Here is a 15,646-nt window from a genome sequence, read left to right on the forward strand (position 1 = left end):
CTGGGATATCTTCACTTGTCACTCCCTTGCTCACAGAACAATGACAATGATTTGGGAAGTAATCAATGTTGATATAATTTTTTGAGACCGAGAAAAACTTCTTTATTAACAAGAACTCGACTACAAAAGTTTGTGCCCTTGGTCTCAAAACAATGACACTCTTGATATAATTTTTTGTGCCCTTGGTCTCTCCTTGTGATGGAAAATTCGTTGATGGTTTGAGCAGCAGAATGTGACTTCAACAAATAGAGTGTGCAATTTGTTTGAGGATATTGAAGATGGGGGATTTATTGGATTATCACTTTAAAGGATGTTTTTGTGGAACTTCTGCAAGTGATCACAACTTCATAGGTGGTGACTTTTCACCAATCTTTTTACACGAATAAAATTCATCTGTGGTGTCTTTTCTGTTCTTTTTTCCTCTTAAAAAAAATGCCTACCTATGTTTTAACATATGTTGTAAAAGAAAATGGTTGGTTTTCACTGACTTGCTTCATAATGCAGGAGGAAATTGTAGATGAGGCAGGCGTATATGTGGATGCCCATAAAAGGTAAACAAATTTCCTTCCTTTTAGCATAAGTCTTATTTAGCTGATTATGTGGTTGAATGTAGAATGTTTCTCAAAATTGTAGGATCCGTGTTAGCTGCGGCTGCAGCTGTGGCACTAGCTCCATCAGCTCGTAGGCTGCCACTTGACAGGCCAAAAGTCCACCGTAAATTAAAATTTGTCCAATTCCCAAGTTGTCGAGTATTTACTATTGTCTAGCTATTAGCAGCGTTTTTAAAAACAAAAAATTGATCCGACATCAAAGTATACATTTTTCTTGGTTTGTTCTGCTCAATTTTACAAGTCTTTTTCACCAATTATATCCATTTCGTCTGAGTTAAATCGTATAAGATTTTAAAAAATGAACTTCCAAGGTGGTGTTGCCAATATCAAGAATACGGGGTGATATTAGGAAGTGCTTCGTTATTTCATGTTTGATTTTTGTCGTCTTTTGTTTTTCACTTTCTTTGCTTTGATAAACAGGCATGTTCAGTAACTCCATGTTTATTTTTTCTCATTACTATGAAAACTTTCCAAGATCTCTCTTCTGTTTCTTCTTCCAAAATAATAAGAAATAGGCGGAAAGGTAGCAAAAACGTTACCCAACGGAGTTTTATTTGCACTATTTGTTGACTAATAAACATGTCTCTAGTGTTGCGAATATATAAGTCTTATAATTAATTTGTAACTCACAGGGAGTTCAAAGTAGGAAAGTCAAGATCCAGGAAAGCTGCGGGAGATTATAGATCCAAATATTCAATGATATTTAAGGATAAGGAGTCACACTGGTACTTCAACCGAGTGATAAAAGATGAACGAATCAACCAAGTTTCCAAAGGAATTCTATTACGTGCGTCACCAAGCTTAAATTCTCCATCTTCTGTAGTTTCGATTATAATTTTTATTTTTAGCTTTAGAATAAATATCATCCTTTGAAAGCTCAGTTAAATGTTATAAGCTCACAATTACTTCAAAAAAAATAATTACGAGATAGTATAAATTTTCTTGTTCTTGTACACGGTGTAGAGGATAACAGTAGCTGGAAAAGGAAGACCACCTAATATTCTTTTCCCTAGCTAATTAGGTTTGTTACTAATATTTACAAAATATTAGTACACTTCTGTTGATCTTTATTAGGAGAAAGTAGAATGACGTCGCCAGTCCATTAGAAACTGTGGTTGTCTGTCTATTGAATTGAATGGGGAATAGAAGTTGGTCTTAGTCTTAGATAATGCAGGCATGGCATGGAGTTGTGTTGGAATATGGAATAAGATTTTATTAAACTCTTAAGAGGAGTCTGGCCTAAATCGGACTTTCCAGAGACAAAAGATTTGGACACTCCATAGCATTCCAAAAGCAGACATACACTCATCCTGTAGACTGACTACCCCACTACTCCTCCAGTTACATAAAAGCGACTATTCGTAGTAACCCACAAACTGGTGGCTTATTAGCTAATCCATTGAACTCTTTTCGTATACAAATGACATGGGAAATTACTTGAACATGGGCGGGGTAGAACTTTTGGGTCTGTGAAGGATAACTTTAAAGAGATGGGTCCAAATGGAGTGTGAGCTTTATAGAGGCTTAGTTGTATAGTAATAGCTAGATTAGACCATCTCCCATCAGTTTGGGAGATTGGTCATCTATTTTACTTGAATAAATTATTAAATACATCTTTTGTTGTGTTCTTTATGTCAACTCAATTGCTAATTATATTGCTTCTTCTTGCTGTCTAATCTTGTATCACAGAAACAACCACAAAATATCTTACGCATGGATAAACGGCAATACTGAAATTATTGAAATTATTAAAGAAAACAGTGCTACATCATGGTTGAAAATCATCCGTATGGTTTTTTTCTTTTTATTATAATCTAAGAAATTGTTAATATTTGCATCCATGCTATTTGAATCATGTTTGCTCGTTTTAATTGGATGATCTGTTCTCTTTCCCACGCCTGCTGGTGAAACCGGTTTAATTAACTTCACATGGATGCTCTGCCAACACAGTATCTATATTTGAAACTTAACTGTCTTAATCCATCAGTATAAAGTTGTAGACAATCTTCAACAACTTGAACAAATTAATGACTTGGAGAAGTTTTAAAGTCCCAAAAAGTCAAAGGTAATATAGTGTAACCCTGGCCTTGAAACTTAATTGGAAATTGCACTAGTAGACTTCTCTCCAAAATTGGGGTACTTGGAAAGTTTATATTTACATATAATCATTTAACCACAGTGAATGTTGGAGAAAAACTAGTTGAAGCCTGAAGACAATTAGTACCTAAAAAACTATTGAATTTGGTACGGGTTGAAGTTAAGTGTGTGGTGATTTTGTAGCCAAGTCGTAACTTAGAATTAGAGGTTCTAAAGTAATCCAATACTTAGCTCTCAAACTTCTTGATGTGACAACGTATGATTGAATTAGATTAACGTAACTACAGGGCATTGCATGATTAAATAGTTATGAATACTCCCCCACGAGAATGAGAATGAGAGAAACAGAAGGATTAATAGCAGAAGTTAAAGAAAGGACATCTTTGAATCTCTGTTTGTAATTTCCATGAAAAGGATTACACAACATTCAGTTATTTCATACGGTGAAGTAAAAGAACAATTCTCATCTATCCTACTTTCTCCTACCTAATTTACCAAAATTACAAGATTCTATCCTTCAATGTACATAATGTTTTGAACACATTCCATGCTTCAACTCTGTATGGTATAGTTAGTGTAAGAGATTGAAGTTGAAGACACAATTTTGAGTTCTCTTCAATCTCTTACTCTAGACCTTTAGCTTTTTGATGAGAGTAGTTTAATCATGCCAACATAGAAGCATCACAGCACATCTCCAGATGATATAAAGTCTTGCCCTTTGCTCTCTGATTTGCTTTGAACATTGCTGCCATGACCAAATCTTTGAACTCCTCATTTTTAATGAAAGAAGAAGAAGAAGAATTAGATAGAGAGAAAAATTGAATTCAAGTTTTTTTAAGTTTTTGTAGCCTGAAGATGGAGTTGAGAAGGTAGTGATTATATAGAAGGTTTTATGAAGAGAAACAACATGTGGTGGAGACAGATGTTGGCCCATGATTGGTCTATTGTCTGAGAGAGAAGATAAACAGAGTTATTCCCCTTGTCTCCTTGCTAAGCCCACCTGATATGGACTCCTCATCTGTTTCATCCATTGTAGGCCAACATTTGTCTAACTTATTCACATGACCATACAATTTAAGCCAAAAGATAGAAGAAGAGTATCATTTGGTTAATATGAGATCAGGAGGGAGCAATTATGGTGAGCATAAGTCATTGGGTCCAACTCTTCTTTGGTTGGTATGGAATTGATATATAATTAAAATTATGAAGTCCCAAGAATGGGATTGTTTATATTTCAAACAGTTGAGTGGGTAGAAATAACAAATTTTGAAAAGAAAAAACTTGGGTGCGGTCCCTATTTGCAACCAATGAAAAACTATCATGTGGTATTTTTTTAAAGTTATTACACAATTATTATCTTTTGTGTAGATAATGGGAGAGCATGAGACTTTAGGTGTTGGCTAAATGGTCGACCCGATGTGTATATATGTGAGCTAGGTCTAAGTGCAAGTATACACTGTCGATGATGTAATAATCTCATAAGCTCAGCCACTCTACAACAAAAGTGATGTTGGCGTAGCACACCAAGACAATGAAGTATGCATAGGCAGAAATTTATACCTATTCGGTATTATATCAAATTCCTTTAAGAATCCTAAGCAGCCTAATGTTCCCATGGTTGAAGCAAAATCCTAAATTAATTGAAGTTTAGTTCTTTTCACCCCATGACGTCCCTTATCCCTAAAGTTACATGACTTTTTTTATTCCTAGGTTTTTATAAGTTCTACATCCCTTTATGACATTTGCTTATATCATAGCCTTCTCATCACTAAACTTCCACTAGTTTGTTAAATTAAGTGATAAAGTTAATTTACCAAAGCTTTCGTTAAAATCAACAAAGAGAATGAAAGTGTAGGTGCATGCACAATAGTACTTAAGTTATAAAAGCCTTAGAGTATCACAACGTTAACAAATTTAGCTCATGTTATTGACAAAATAAACTTCTTTATTAAATAAAAAACAATTGCTACAATGTAACTCCAAGAAAATAAATAAATAAATGCTGGAATAAAAAAAGAATTATGAGGTAACTTTGAAAATTTCTCAAATTGGTAATCATTCTCTAGGTTGATCCTTCTCACCATACGTTTCCACAGAATTAGAAGACCTAAAACCAATATGCCTTACAGGAACTCCTGTTCTTAAGATTACTAGCTTGAAATTTTGAAAAGATGTACAAGGGGAATGAACACTATAGAGAAAAAGATGGGTTAGGTTGAGGTGATTGTGAAAATGGGAGACTTCCCCATCCAATTTTATAGGGATAAATGGATTATTGTGAAAGGCCTAAAATTAAGCAAAACAAAAGTTATTTTGTTATCTTTGTATATAAAACAAAAGTTAAATAATTATTTTAATTTATTATAAATAAATAAAAAAACAAAATAAGGGAAATTGTTATGAATATGGAAGAAAGAAAATAAAACTATTTATAAAATATACAAAAAAAAAAAAAAAAAAAGAACTTAAGTGACCAAAATTTGATGAATTTTATTGTATTTTATAAATAATTTTAATATTTTGCTATTTTTGAAAAGGTCCCAACAAATAATGTATCCATATATTAAATTTAGCATCATATAATGTATTGTTATGCTAATTAAGTATTGGACAAAATACACATAATTTTGTCTTTGAAGTTTTAAGTTGATATCTATTTGGTCTCTATATTTTCGAAACAAACATACTTTGGTTTCTGAGGTTTAAAAAATGGTTCTAAGTAGTGTTTGAGATCTTTTGGATGGACCGATCGTTGACTAACCAAAAAAATAATGTGGTCGATAAAATAATGAGATGCAGGTGATTTGGCATAAAAAAAAAAAAAAACATTTTAAGTTAATAGTTTTTTTAAAATGATGGGGTCTCCCTCTCATCTCTTATCTTCTCCTTCATTACCTTCAACCCCTATGGCCATGGAGTTCTCTGCGTCCCCTTTGCTTCATCAAATTAAGGCATTCTCTTCCTCTCATATTCACTATAGCCTACTGCTCTAATTGCACCACCCTCTACTCCTATATGTTCTCCAATATTATATATTCATGATCACATTAATTCTCACTATGCCATCCAAAATGATTCCCTAAGTTATCATTCTGATTTTATCTCTCTACTTTTTAGTTTAATTTATATATGTTTTGTTTGTGGTTTTCTTTATGCAAATGTAATTGATTTCTCTATTTTTCCTTTGATTTTAATTGCACTCTTTCTTTATCCATTCTTCTTCTACTACTGTAGATCAACTATGAATTGATTGATTGAATTTTCCTTTGGATATTGACTTCTCTAAGTTTTATAAACGACAATATCTTGAATTTTAAAATATGAAAATTTGATAAAACATACAAAAATATTATATATCAATACGAAGTCTTATAGCAAAACAAGTGATCTACCTTCAATTCATACCATATATTTAAAACCAAGAGGTAATATGCACGACCAACAAAAATTTAGTCCAACTGACATTAGCATATCTTAAGAACAAATAATGATATGCACGATCAACTAGAGTTTAGTTGAACTAATCACAAAAATACCTAACGATAAAATAAAATGATTGGGACTCGAAGTTCAAAGGCAGGTGAAAGTAAAAGAGAAGAAAAATATTTGGTTAGGTGAGTTCATGCGTGGGATGAAGTACTTGGGTGCCTTCCTTGTCATAAGCTCAAGAGCTGGCAAAGCCTTCGTACATGGAATGGAATCTTCAATTGGTAATCATGATTTGGTCAACACTCATTAATTAAAAGCCTTTTTAAATTTAAACTCTACTTATAGATAATAATTTTGTTTTATAGTTATTGTGATTCCATTATATATATTATATATTATATATTATATATAATTAAACAACAAAATAATAAAACATTTATTAGCCTCAAAAGTCAAAAGTAAAGCCTAGAAAATGGAATGCCATTAGCAACTACCAAAACAGAGAGCAAATTTGAAGGAAGTCCACAACCAAAAGAACTCAACTGAGTGAATTACAACCTAAAAATATCCATAAAACATTGCAAATATAATATTTAGATTCTAAGTATTAAAAGATATAAAATATAAAATTAGTAGATAAATAAACTATGGTTTTTATTTGTATTATTGATATTTAACTTATTTTAGTGAAATTATCTATTACATTCCTTTACAAATATTTATTTTCTTTTTATTCTAAAAATAAATAATATCTTCTTTTAACTTTAGTAATATTATTAATGCTTTAGTTGATATGTTTTTCTTTCTTGTTAAAGGATATTTTTATAGTTTCCTTCATCATAAGGTTTACAACAACCGATAAAATCCTTCAATCGAATTATCTTTTAGTAAAAGTGTATGTTTCGAAGTTCTTTCTTATTATAAAAAGAGAAAATCATTGCTATTCAAGACATTCATTCAAGTGACTTTTAAGCCACTGTTTTGTGAAGAGTTTTTTTGTAAAGATGGGTTATTACCTTCTTAGATATTTTATGAAGATTGTTTAATATCTTCAAAGTCAATAAATGGTGTATTCGTGATAAGATATTTAAATATGACTTAGTAAATTGAGATATGTTCAATTATTTCTTCTTGGACAGCATGCATGACCATCTTCATTAGATTCAAATTACAGTTCAGGACGAACTTGATTGTTTTTAGTTTAACGAAAAAAGTTAGAAAGAGTACTAGATCTAGGGGAGTGTCTTTTAGATTACAATAGTCTTATACTCATTTGAATCTCAATAAAATCTTCATGTTTGAACACTGTAAAAAAACTCTCTAGAAGTATGTGAATTTTCACCGAACTGAGTTATCAAAGTTAATATGTTATTTAGTTCTATTTGGCTAATTGTTAAGTAAAGTATTGATTCTAAGTTAAAGAAGAGGGGGGGAGGGAGGGATAAGTATGAACCCAATCATAGTTGTTCCAAATTAAAAACTAATTATATTGGCCGACATGGCGTCCACCTGTCATTGCCACCCGTGACACAAAGCCACTTCTCAAGAGACCCTTTCCCTCATGTTCGACATGTCGTCCCACATCAACCTTTTCATGGGCCCCCAGCCCACGTGAGACTCGTGTGGGGTTGCCATAATAAACTTTAGAAATATATATATATTTATATATATATCCCCAAAGACATGTAATCTTATCTTTGATTTTGTTACACTATTTTATTTTTATTTTCATTTATTTGTTTTTTTGACAGATGAGGTTTTTGAGGCTATTTTAATTGGACAGTTTTATTTTTATGGTTATCCTAAATTCTAACTTTACCCCACCATACATGTTCTCAAGTGTGTTCTTAAAGACTTTTTTCTTTTTTTTTTCCAAAGTTTGTATGTCCCATTGTTTGAATCCAATTTCAAATTTCTGCTTGATTCTTTTATCACACGTTTTCTGATGATTTTTCGTTTTGATTCTATACATATATGATAGAAAATGTGTTTATAGGTGTGAATTGAAGTGAATGAAAAAACAATAAATAAATGTAAAAATTGATCGTTAATACAATATAATAGAAGAATCAACTGAGAAATACAAAAAGATGTTTATAGGCTTAATTCTCAAAACTAAAAATAAAAAACTCGATTGGTTACCAAATGGGTTCGTAGTATTTTTTTTTTTTTTTTAAAAAAAGCATATTTCTGATTTTTTTTTTTTAATTTGGTTAAAAATGCAATTCTTCTATTTAAGATAATTGACTAAATAGACTAAATTTTCAAAACCCAAAACAAAATAAGGGTTACCAAACCTAATTTATTTAAATTAGAATATCATAAGGTCTCATTTGGTTGTAACTATTTGATATTTAAAAATCAAGTTTATTTTCCTAAATTTTGTTACAATAATTTTTATTATTAGATAAATGAGTTTGAATTCTTAATCATATTCTAAAAACTATTCTTTTTAATTTTAAAATGTGACTTGATCTTTTTAAAAAGATATTGATAGAAAAGTTAGATAAGAAGACAAAAAATTTATAAGAGGTTGAAAAGGGGGTTTTCAAAGCTCAATTTTTAAAACTATATAAAAACCAAAAGAAAACAAACCTATCATCAAATGAATCTAAGTGAGGAAAGAAAAAGAAAGGGAAGGAGGAACCATAGAGAGGATGAAAATGTGGATACAAAATGCAGTGGGAGAAAGCATGTGAACTTGCCAAAATTGGAGTAGCTTTAATTTATGAGTTAATCTACCTATGTTTTCTTAAAATTGAAAGACCAAATCTTTAAACTCTACTTTAAAGTGTTTTTCTTAAAATTGATAGATCAAATCTTTTTGCTCTAACTAAAGTGGGTTTAACTAAACAATAGTAGCCTGCACTTCATTTTTTCTAGAGACCAGAGGATCGGATCACTCCTTTCACAATTGCGTATATATTTTGAACTTTAGTCAGAAATGAATATGTTACGTATTTAACAATGAACGAGATGTATCAGGGGATTAAGGATCTCATTTCCCAAGGAAATGTTGAGTTAATTCTAAGCTTTTCCTTGGCTTACAATACATACTCAAATCATTTTGTGTGATAGTATGATTAGATCAAAAGTTTATATTGTATTAAATTGAATACAAATATAATTTTTTGTGGTGGTTACACATTATGAAAAAATAAACACATAAATATGTGACGCGTATGTTGTGAAAGTTAAACAACCATGCAAAAAGAAAAATTTTCTTCTAGTTTGCGTATAATAATTTAAAATTTAGCATGGGATCACTACATTTTATTAATTCTCACTTGAGGAGTAGTATGAAAGGAGTTGATTTTTTTGTCCTTAATCTCAAATTAATTAATTAATGTTTTGATGATAAAAAAAATTTGAGTTTTTATTGATAATTTAATTATTTGAATGTAGTCCATAGTGTAGAGCTCATAACAATGATTACGATGACTAAAAAAAAACATAGGAAATGATCATGTGCATGCCGAATAATCAAATTAAACCAGTTATAGAAAATCTTAGGAGCAATGGAGGAGTACAACATGCTATTTTGATTTTTAGTTTTGGATTGACTTTAAAAAGATGAATTGAAAAAAATTTAAATATGTGCATCTTAATTATATTAAAATGTAATTCATAATTGCTCGTAGTTAAGTTGGGTTAAAATTACCATTTTATCTCCATAGTTACATCTAACCGCTTAAGTATCATTGATAACAAAAAGATTTATAGCCCAATTATAAGCTAACACTTGTCGAGCCAGTTAGAGGGTGAGACCTTGTTGTTCAAGACCCGAAATCAACTAATAAGGGGAGCAATTCATCAACTTGTACACTCAAAACGGGAAAGAGTAAACTGCATCTTGTGTATATGTGTTTCTAGCTCCCTATTGGGACAAATTCTCAGAATGGCAAGCTTGTTGGGTCAGTTAAAATAGATCATTATCACCTACACAGATCAAAGAATCACCCTCATATACAGAAGTTAGAATCATATATGTTCATTCTATTGAAATTTTAATCTCTTCGATTAACAATGTTATAAAGAGAAATTAAATCTTTCGTAGTCCGGTCTTATGCAACCTCTATATGCTTATGATATCATTACTCACATGTCTCTACATAAACAATTAAGATCAACTTTTACAAATCACAAAAACCTTAAGCATACGACATTACATCACCTTTAAATATAAAGCACACGGCAATAATAGTTGCTTAGGTGTCTAAGAACATTTTAAATCCAAGATTGATAAGAAGTATATATAGTTCATAGTAGGAAGTTAGTGTGGTCGCAATAGGGCCACAATGCTTATACCATTATACCCAAGGGTTGAGACTTCACTTGTACCTATGCTTAATACTCTTACTTATTTTCCTACGTACAACTCCCCTACATTCTTATTTTCATTAGATACCAAAATTTGAATTTCACACATTAGTTTTGTGGGAAATGATACTCAAAATCTCTCTATGTTTCTACTTATTGATAGTTTAACCCCTACCTGACCTTGTTGTTTTCTAGATTATATCACCTCCTGTATTCATTTATTTTTATTTAACTTTGATAAATTTTAATATTTTTTATTTTCTGTTTATTTCATTGATAACTCTGATTAATGCTCAACAAATTGTAAATACTCAACTACAATATTAGAGGGTTCTTTGATTTGCTTGTGGTGTTGTCTTGCATGAAGTGAAGTAATTACTTTTTGAAGTTATAAATGCCAACATCTTACTCCTTTAACTCTTATATTATATGTTTGTACGCACAATATGTTCCCTTCTCTTGAGATAAACTCCTCTGCTTCTCTACTCAATGTCTTATATTTTTATCGAACAATGTCTGACTTCTTGTGTACTTCGGATAAAGTTTTTCTTAGGAGAGTTGAAAATTTATGGTCACTATTTTCATGCTACATAGAAGCTTCTTCTTTCATTTGTATCTAACAAGGATTGCTTCTATTGTTTGTTGGGCCAAAACTAATACTCTCTCGAATTATTAGTTTGAGGTTCGTGAGTTTTAAAACCGATTTTTTTTTCGATGTGCTATCTATATAAACTATTTTTCGGTATTATGAGTAGTGCAATGTTTAATATCACAGTCACTTTCACATAAACTTCTTTCAACTATACCAACAAAAAAAAAATGGAGCTTGCAAACTACAAAGCCTTATAATTTTCGTTATTCTTCCATTGTCACAATTGTTGATAAATAATACATTGGAGGGATACGGTGTTGGGCTTAATTTGATCGAGCTGAAGTCAGTCAAACAATCCATACATGATCAGTTTCAATTTATAAATACACCCAAATCTTGCTTAATAATGTCTCTAGGTGAAGAGACTATATAAGCTTAGTTCCGGTACATTAAAGGCTCACCCCCTTAAACTTCTCCAAGTGCTTCCTTGATATCGGCCTACATCAAAAAAAACATGGCATGCAATAGACTCATTTTCACCGATAAACAGGTTGGTATAGCAACAGAACATGATTGAATTTACTATTTAAGTGTTTAAATAAGTATTCCTAAGTGAAGAAATTTATAAGAACATAGAAAGTCAATCTAAACGGACTCTTATAGATGCTAAACAACTATTGAGAATTACCTCAATTGCCAGGGGAGTAGTGGTTGTGCCATAGCGTTTGATGGCATGGCCTTCTTTGTCAACTAAGAACTTAGTGAAATTCCACTTTATTCTAGTCCCCAAGAATCCAGTTTTACTAGCTTTAAGAAATTTATAGACGGGTGCCGTATCAGGCCCGTTCACATTTACCTGAAAACAAAAGAAGGGATGTTTTTTAAAACCAAAATTAATAGTTTAAAGAGACCAGTATAGATTTAATAATTATCATTGAGATGAAGGTGACCAAACGATACTCTCCGCAACATCATGCACTGATAACCTCAAAGAGCAGCATGGTATGCTACAAGAGAGTTCAGCTTGTAGCAGCAAAAGGCACATGCTTTCTTACTAAAACATCAAGTTGTCAATGATCCAACAAGTGTTCTATGCATGTCTAATACATATGTTGCACTAACAAGCATCTAATAAGTATCCAACAAGTGCTGGGCTGTCTAAGTGCCCGACATGTGTCGGACATTGACACGCTAGTCGATCTAAAGTCCATGGTTCTTAGGTTGCTAGGCTTTGGAGAAAAAGGCTGGTTGGAATGTGGAACCTAATTGAGAAGTTAGCAATAAATTTCTCCTTTCCCATGGAGATTCAAAACTCATCAACAAACTTTGGACATCTTCAATTGGGTGATCTGCACTACTGTACATGGATATTACAAAATGTTTATACTCTGCTCCAAGTCGACACCCACATGGTCGCTGTAAGTTAATAGTTCTCCAATACCTTCAAGTTTATCAGCCATATCTATATTATATCTAGATACTGAAAAATTTTGTTTCTATTTTTTCGAAACACTGTAGAGGGAATCAGTATTTTTTAACATGGAATTTACTTCTCCAACTCAGATCAAGTCAACATTCCATAATCAAATTCAAGCATCCAAAATTTTCAAATAAACTATGGCACGAGAGAAGTTGACCAGCCTGATGACCTTGATAACAACTCTAATAGGTGATTTTTTTTCCATTTTGGTCTTGTTGGGATACAGAACAATCACATTGCCTTTTTTTTTTTAAACGGGGACAACCCTCTTCATTAAGACAATAAGTGAGATTAAGGTTCAAAGTATAAGAGAATTATACTAAGAGCAAAAGAACTAAGGAAAATACAACCTACAACTGAAACAACAGATATACCTGTGCAACACAAATGTGAAAACAACCTAAAAACGATCACAAAAGAAAAATAACAAGCTATTCAAAGAACAATCACATTGCTAAAACAAGGTTTTCAAAAGGAAGGCACCACTAGAACCTAATAGATCGATCTTAGTAGTCCACCTTTTAAGAGCTACAAAACTAAAAGAAATGAACAAGAAAAAAACGAAGATCTGGAATTAACTGTACTGAATGTGAGTTGGTTACAGCACCAAATGTGACTTGAGAGATGCTACCCAGATAGAGTAAGGGTAACAGTTGACTTAACTGGTTAAGCTTGTCAATAGATTTACAACAATGATTTTTCATATTAGTAGCAGTAGGATTATGAGAAGCAGTTAGCACAGATCTAATGTCTTTAAACTAGCAGAAGAAGATTTAATGAACAAATTTGTTCACATCAAGGTTTAAACATTATGTTGACAAAAAATCATTTAAGACAGACATGAAAATGGGTAGAATGACCAAGAAGGAAGAGGGCTATGGGTGGGGTAAAAATAGTTAATAACAAGTCAACGAATAACACGGAGAGAAAACTAAATCTCATTGAATTATCAGAAAAAAGCCTCTGATTATCTCTACAATGCAAGAGCCAATTTAGTTAAGAACAAATAAACTAACTCTAGTTACAAAATAAAAAATTATAGGCAACAAACTAACTACAATCACTAAAATTTAAAAGAAAAAACGCTAAAATACCTTTTGGAATATTGGATACTCGGCTTTGAATCTTGTACAGGCAAATTCCTGTGCGTCTTGGCTGGATCCAGGTTCCTGATTCAAAAACTGATTGCAAGGAAAAGCCAAGATCTCTAACCCTGGAAATCAGTTTATAGGTAAAGTTAACAAAGTAAAGAAGCTAATGGGTCAAACTAAACCAAATAGAAGATTATAGTATAGCTTTTAAAGGAAAGTGAAATAATTTAGGAAAGTCGAAAATCAATAGAAATAGAAACAAGGAACGAACAGACCTTTTTCTTTGTATTTGGTGTAAAGTTCCGTCAGTTGGGTATAATTAGAATCTGTGTAACCACTGTCCAAAGAAGTAAAAATATCTCCAGGATTTAGAATCCCATGAATTCAAGTAACCAAGAAGAACAAAGTAGAGAAGAAAAGAAGACGCACCATTTTGAAGCAACATTTACCACAAGAAGAACCTTTCCCCGGTAGATACTAAGGTCCACGTCTTGTCCTCTGGCATCCTTTGACATAAAAAAAGATAAGAAGAAGAAGAAGAACAACAACAACAACAACAACAACAACAACAACAAATGTAGAAGCAAAGAAGATGAGAATTTACCTTCACCACGAATTCATGAATGGACTTCTCAGAGACTGATTGAGAAGCACCCATTTTCTTTCTCTTCCCTTTCTTCTTCCCAGGAAGGACAACCTGTTTGTTTATTAATGTTTTTATGAGGGTTAATATGGTATTTTATCCTTAAAAAAAAATACCAAAATTTTTGTAAATAACGATATTCTTGAAAATATTTATAAAATATAACACAAAATTTTTCTATTTTATTGACGATAAACATTGATAAACAATACTGCTAGAAGTATCGACATATGCAAATAAAAGTTTATCGATATTAATTATTTATAAAATTTAAAATTTTATAAATATTTAAGTTTATTTTATTACATTTAAAAATGTTCGGAACAAAATATATTTACTTTTTAGGGAATTGTCAAATTAGATGAAATAAGACAAATTATTTACATTTTACAGCAAAATCCACTTAATGAGTTTTTTTCTTTCTTCTTTCTTTACGTCAATGGATTATGAAGTGTAAATAGTTTATATTTTTTATTATTCTAGAATTTTTTTGTTTTCTTATGACTTTTTTTAATATTAAGTATGTCTTTAAATATAGAAAGATGAACCAAAATATATACAAAGTATAACAAAATATCATAGTTCATCTGTGGTATTATTCATTGTGATGGACTACTATAAATGTCTATTATAATATGGATAGATATAGATAGTAATCTATTGCAAATATTTACAAATACCTTTAATAGTTTTATCGTTTTAAAATGGTTATAATGAACGTTATATGACAGTCAACGTTGAATAAATAAATAAGGGAAGGACAGAGTTGTAAGTTAAAGCTGTGGAGTGTTATTATATTATTGCTTAGTTGGAGGTATCTCTATAGTCATTGTTGTTGTTTGGTTTTTTTAATCAACAAACACATAAATAAACTAAATAAATAAAGAGGTTGTTGTATTGATATATTTGGAAGAGATATTATGTATTGTTAATATGAGAGTTGCATTAGCTATTTTGTCAATTACATGATTGTTTTGTTATGAATTATATATAATGTGTTATGGTATAAAATATTTAGGTTGAATTTCAATTAGAATAATGTAAAATGTTTTAGGTTTAATTTAAGGAATGATAGTATTTGTTGGGAAAGAAATTAATTATTTAATTAGTAGTCAATTATAGGAGATAGAGTTTGGTTTCTTATCCTCTCATAACTTATCAACATTTATAGTTGAATAACCTAATTGTTGGTTAAGTAGGATTGATTGATATGTGGTAGTTGTAGTTAACTAAATGCACCCAAATGAAAGTAAAAGAAGTAGTTGAGTTTTGTCTATTAGATTTTATTATTTGGGTAGTTTAGTTTAAGATTTTATAGATTCTCAAAAAGGCAATAAGAGGATGGAATAAGATTCTTATTGGGCTAAAAAAAAATTATCAAAA

General features: G+C 31.1%; 2 protein-coding genes across 2 annotated transcripts; both read right to left on the reverse strand.

The window, feature by feature from the left end:
- Positions 1-3,088: 3,088 nt before the first annotated feature.
- On the reverse strand, positions 3,089-3,566 carry LOC107991010 (small polypeptide DEVIL 14). The gene has a single exon (XM_017045254.2). The coding sequence runs from the start codon at positions 3,481-3,483 to the stop codon at positions 3,367-3,369; it is 117 nt and encodes a 38-aa protein (XP_016900743.1). The 5' UTR covers positions 3,484-3,566; the 3' UTR covers positions 3,089-3,366.
- A 7,717-nt stretch (positions 3,567-11,283) lies between these two features.
- On the reverse strand, positions 11,284-14,355 carry LOC103491282 (probable glutathione peroxidase 5). Its single transcript, XM_008451164.3, has 6 exons — positions 14,225-14,355; positions 14,050-14,126; positions 13,896-13,957; positions 13,624-13,742; positions 11,738-11,905; positions 11,284-11,547 (listed from the first exon to the last, which is right to left on the reverse strand). The coding sequence occupies exons 1-6, from the start codon at positions 14,276-14,278 to the stop codon at positions 11,515-11,517; spliced, it is 513 nt and encodes a 170-aa protein (XP_008449386.1). The 5' UTR covers positions 14,279-14,355; the 3' UTR covers positions 11,284-11,514.
- Between the last annotated feature and the right edge of the window lie 1,291 nt (positions 14,356-15,646).

The sequence above is a fragment of the Cucumis melo genome, chromosome 5 (assembly GCF_025177605.1).
Source record: "Cucumis melo cultivar AY chromosome 5, USDA_Cmelo_AY_1.0, whole genome shotgun sequence".
In the NCBI taxonomy this organism is placed as follows: domain Eukaryota; kingdom Viridiplantae; phylum Streptophyta; class Magnoliopsida; order Cucurbitales; family Cucurbitaceae; genus Cucumis; species Cucumis melo.

Excerpts from the sequence above, each read along its gene's own strand:
- LOC107991010 (XM_017045254.2), bottom strand. The coding sequence starts at position 3,483 with ATGAGGAGTTCAAAGATTTGGTCATGGCAGCAATGTTCAAAGCAAATC.
- LOC103491282 (XM_008451164.3), bottom strand. The coding sequence starts at position 14,278 with ATGGGTGCTTCTCAATCAGTCTCTGAGAAGTCCATTCATGAATTCGTG. Across the intron at positions 13,743-13,895 it reads CACCAAATACAAAGAAAAAG|GGTTAGAGATCTTGGCTTTT; the intron begins GTCTGTTCGTTC and ends ACTGATTTCCAG. Across the intron at positions 11,906-13,623 it reads AGTATCCAATATTCCAAAAG|GTAAATGTGAACGGGCCTGA; the intron begins GTATTTTAGCGT and ends TTTTGTTTTCAG.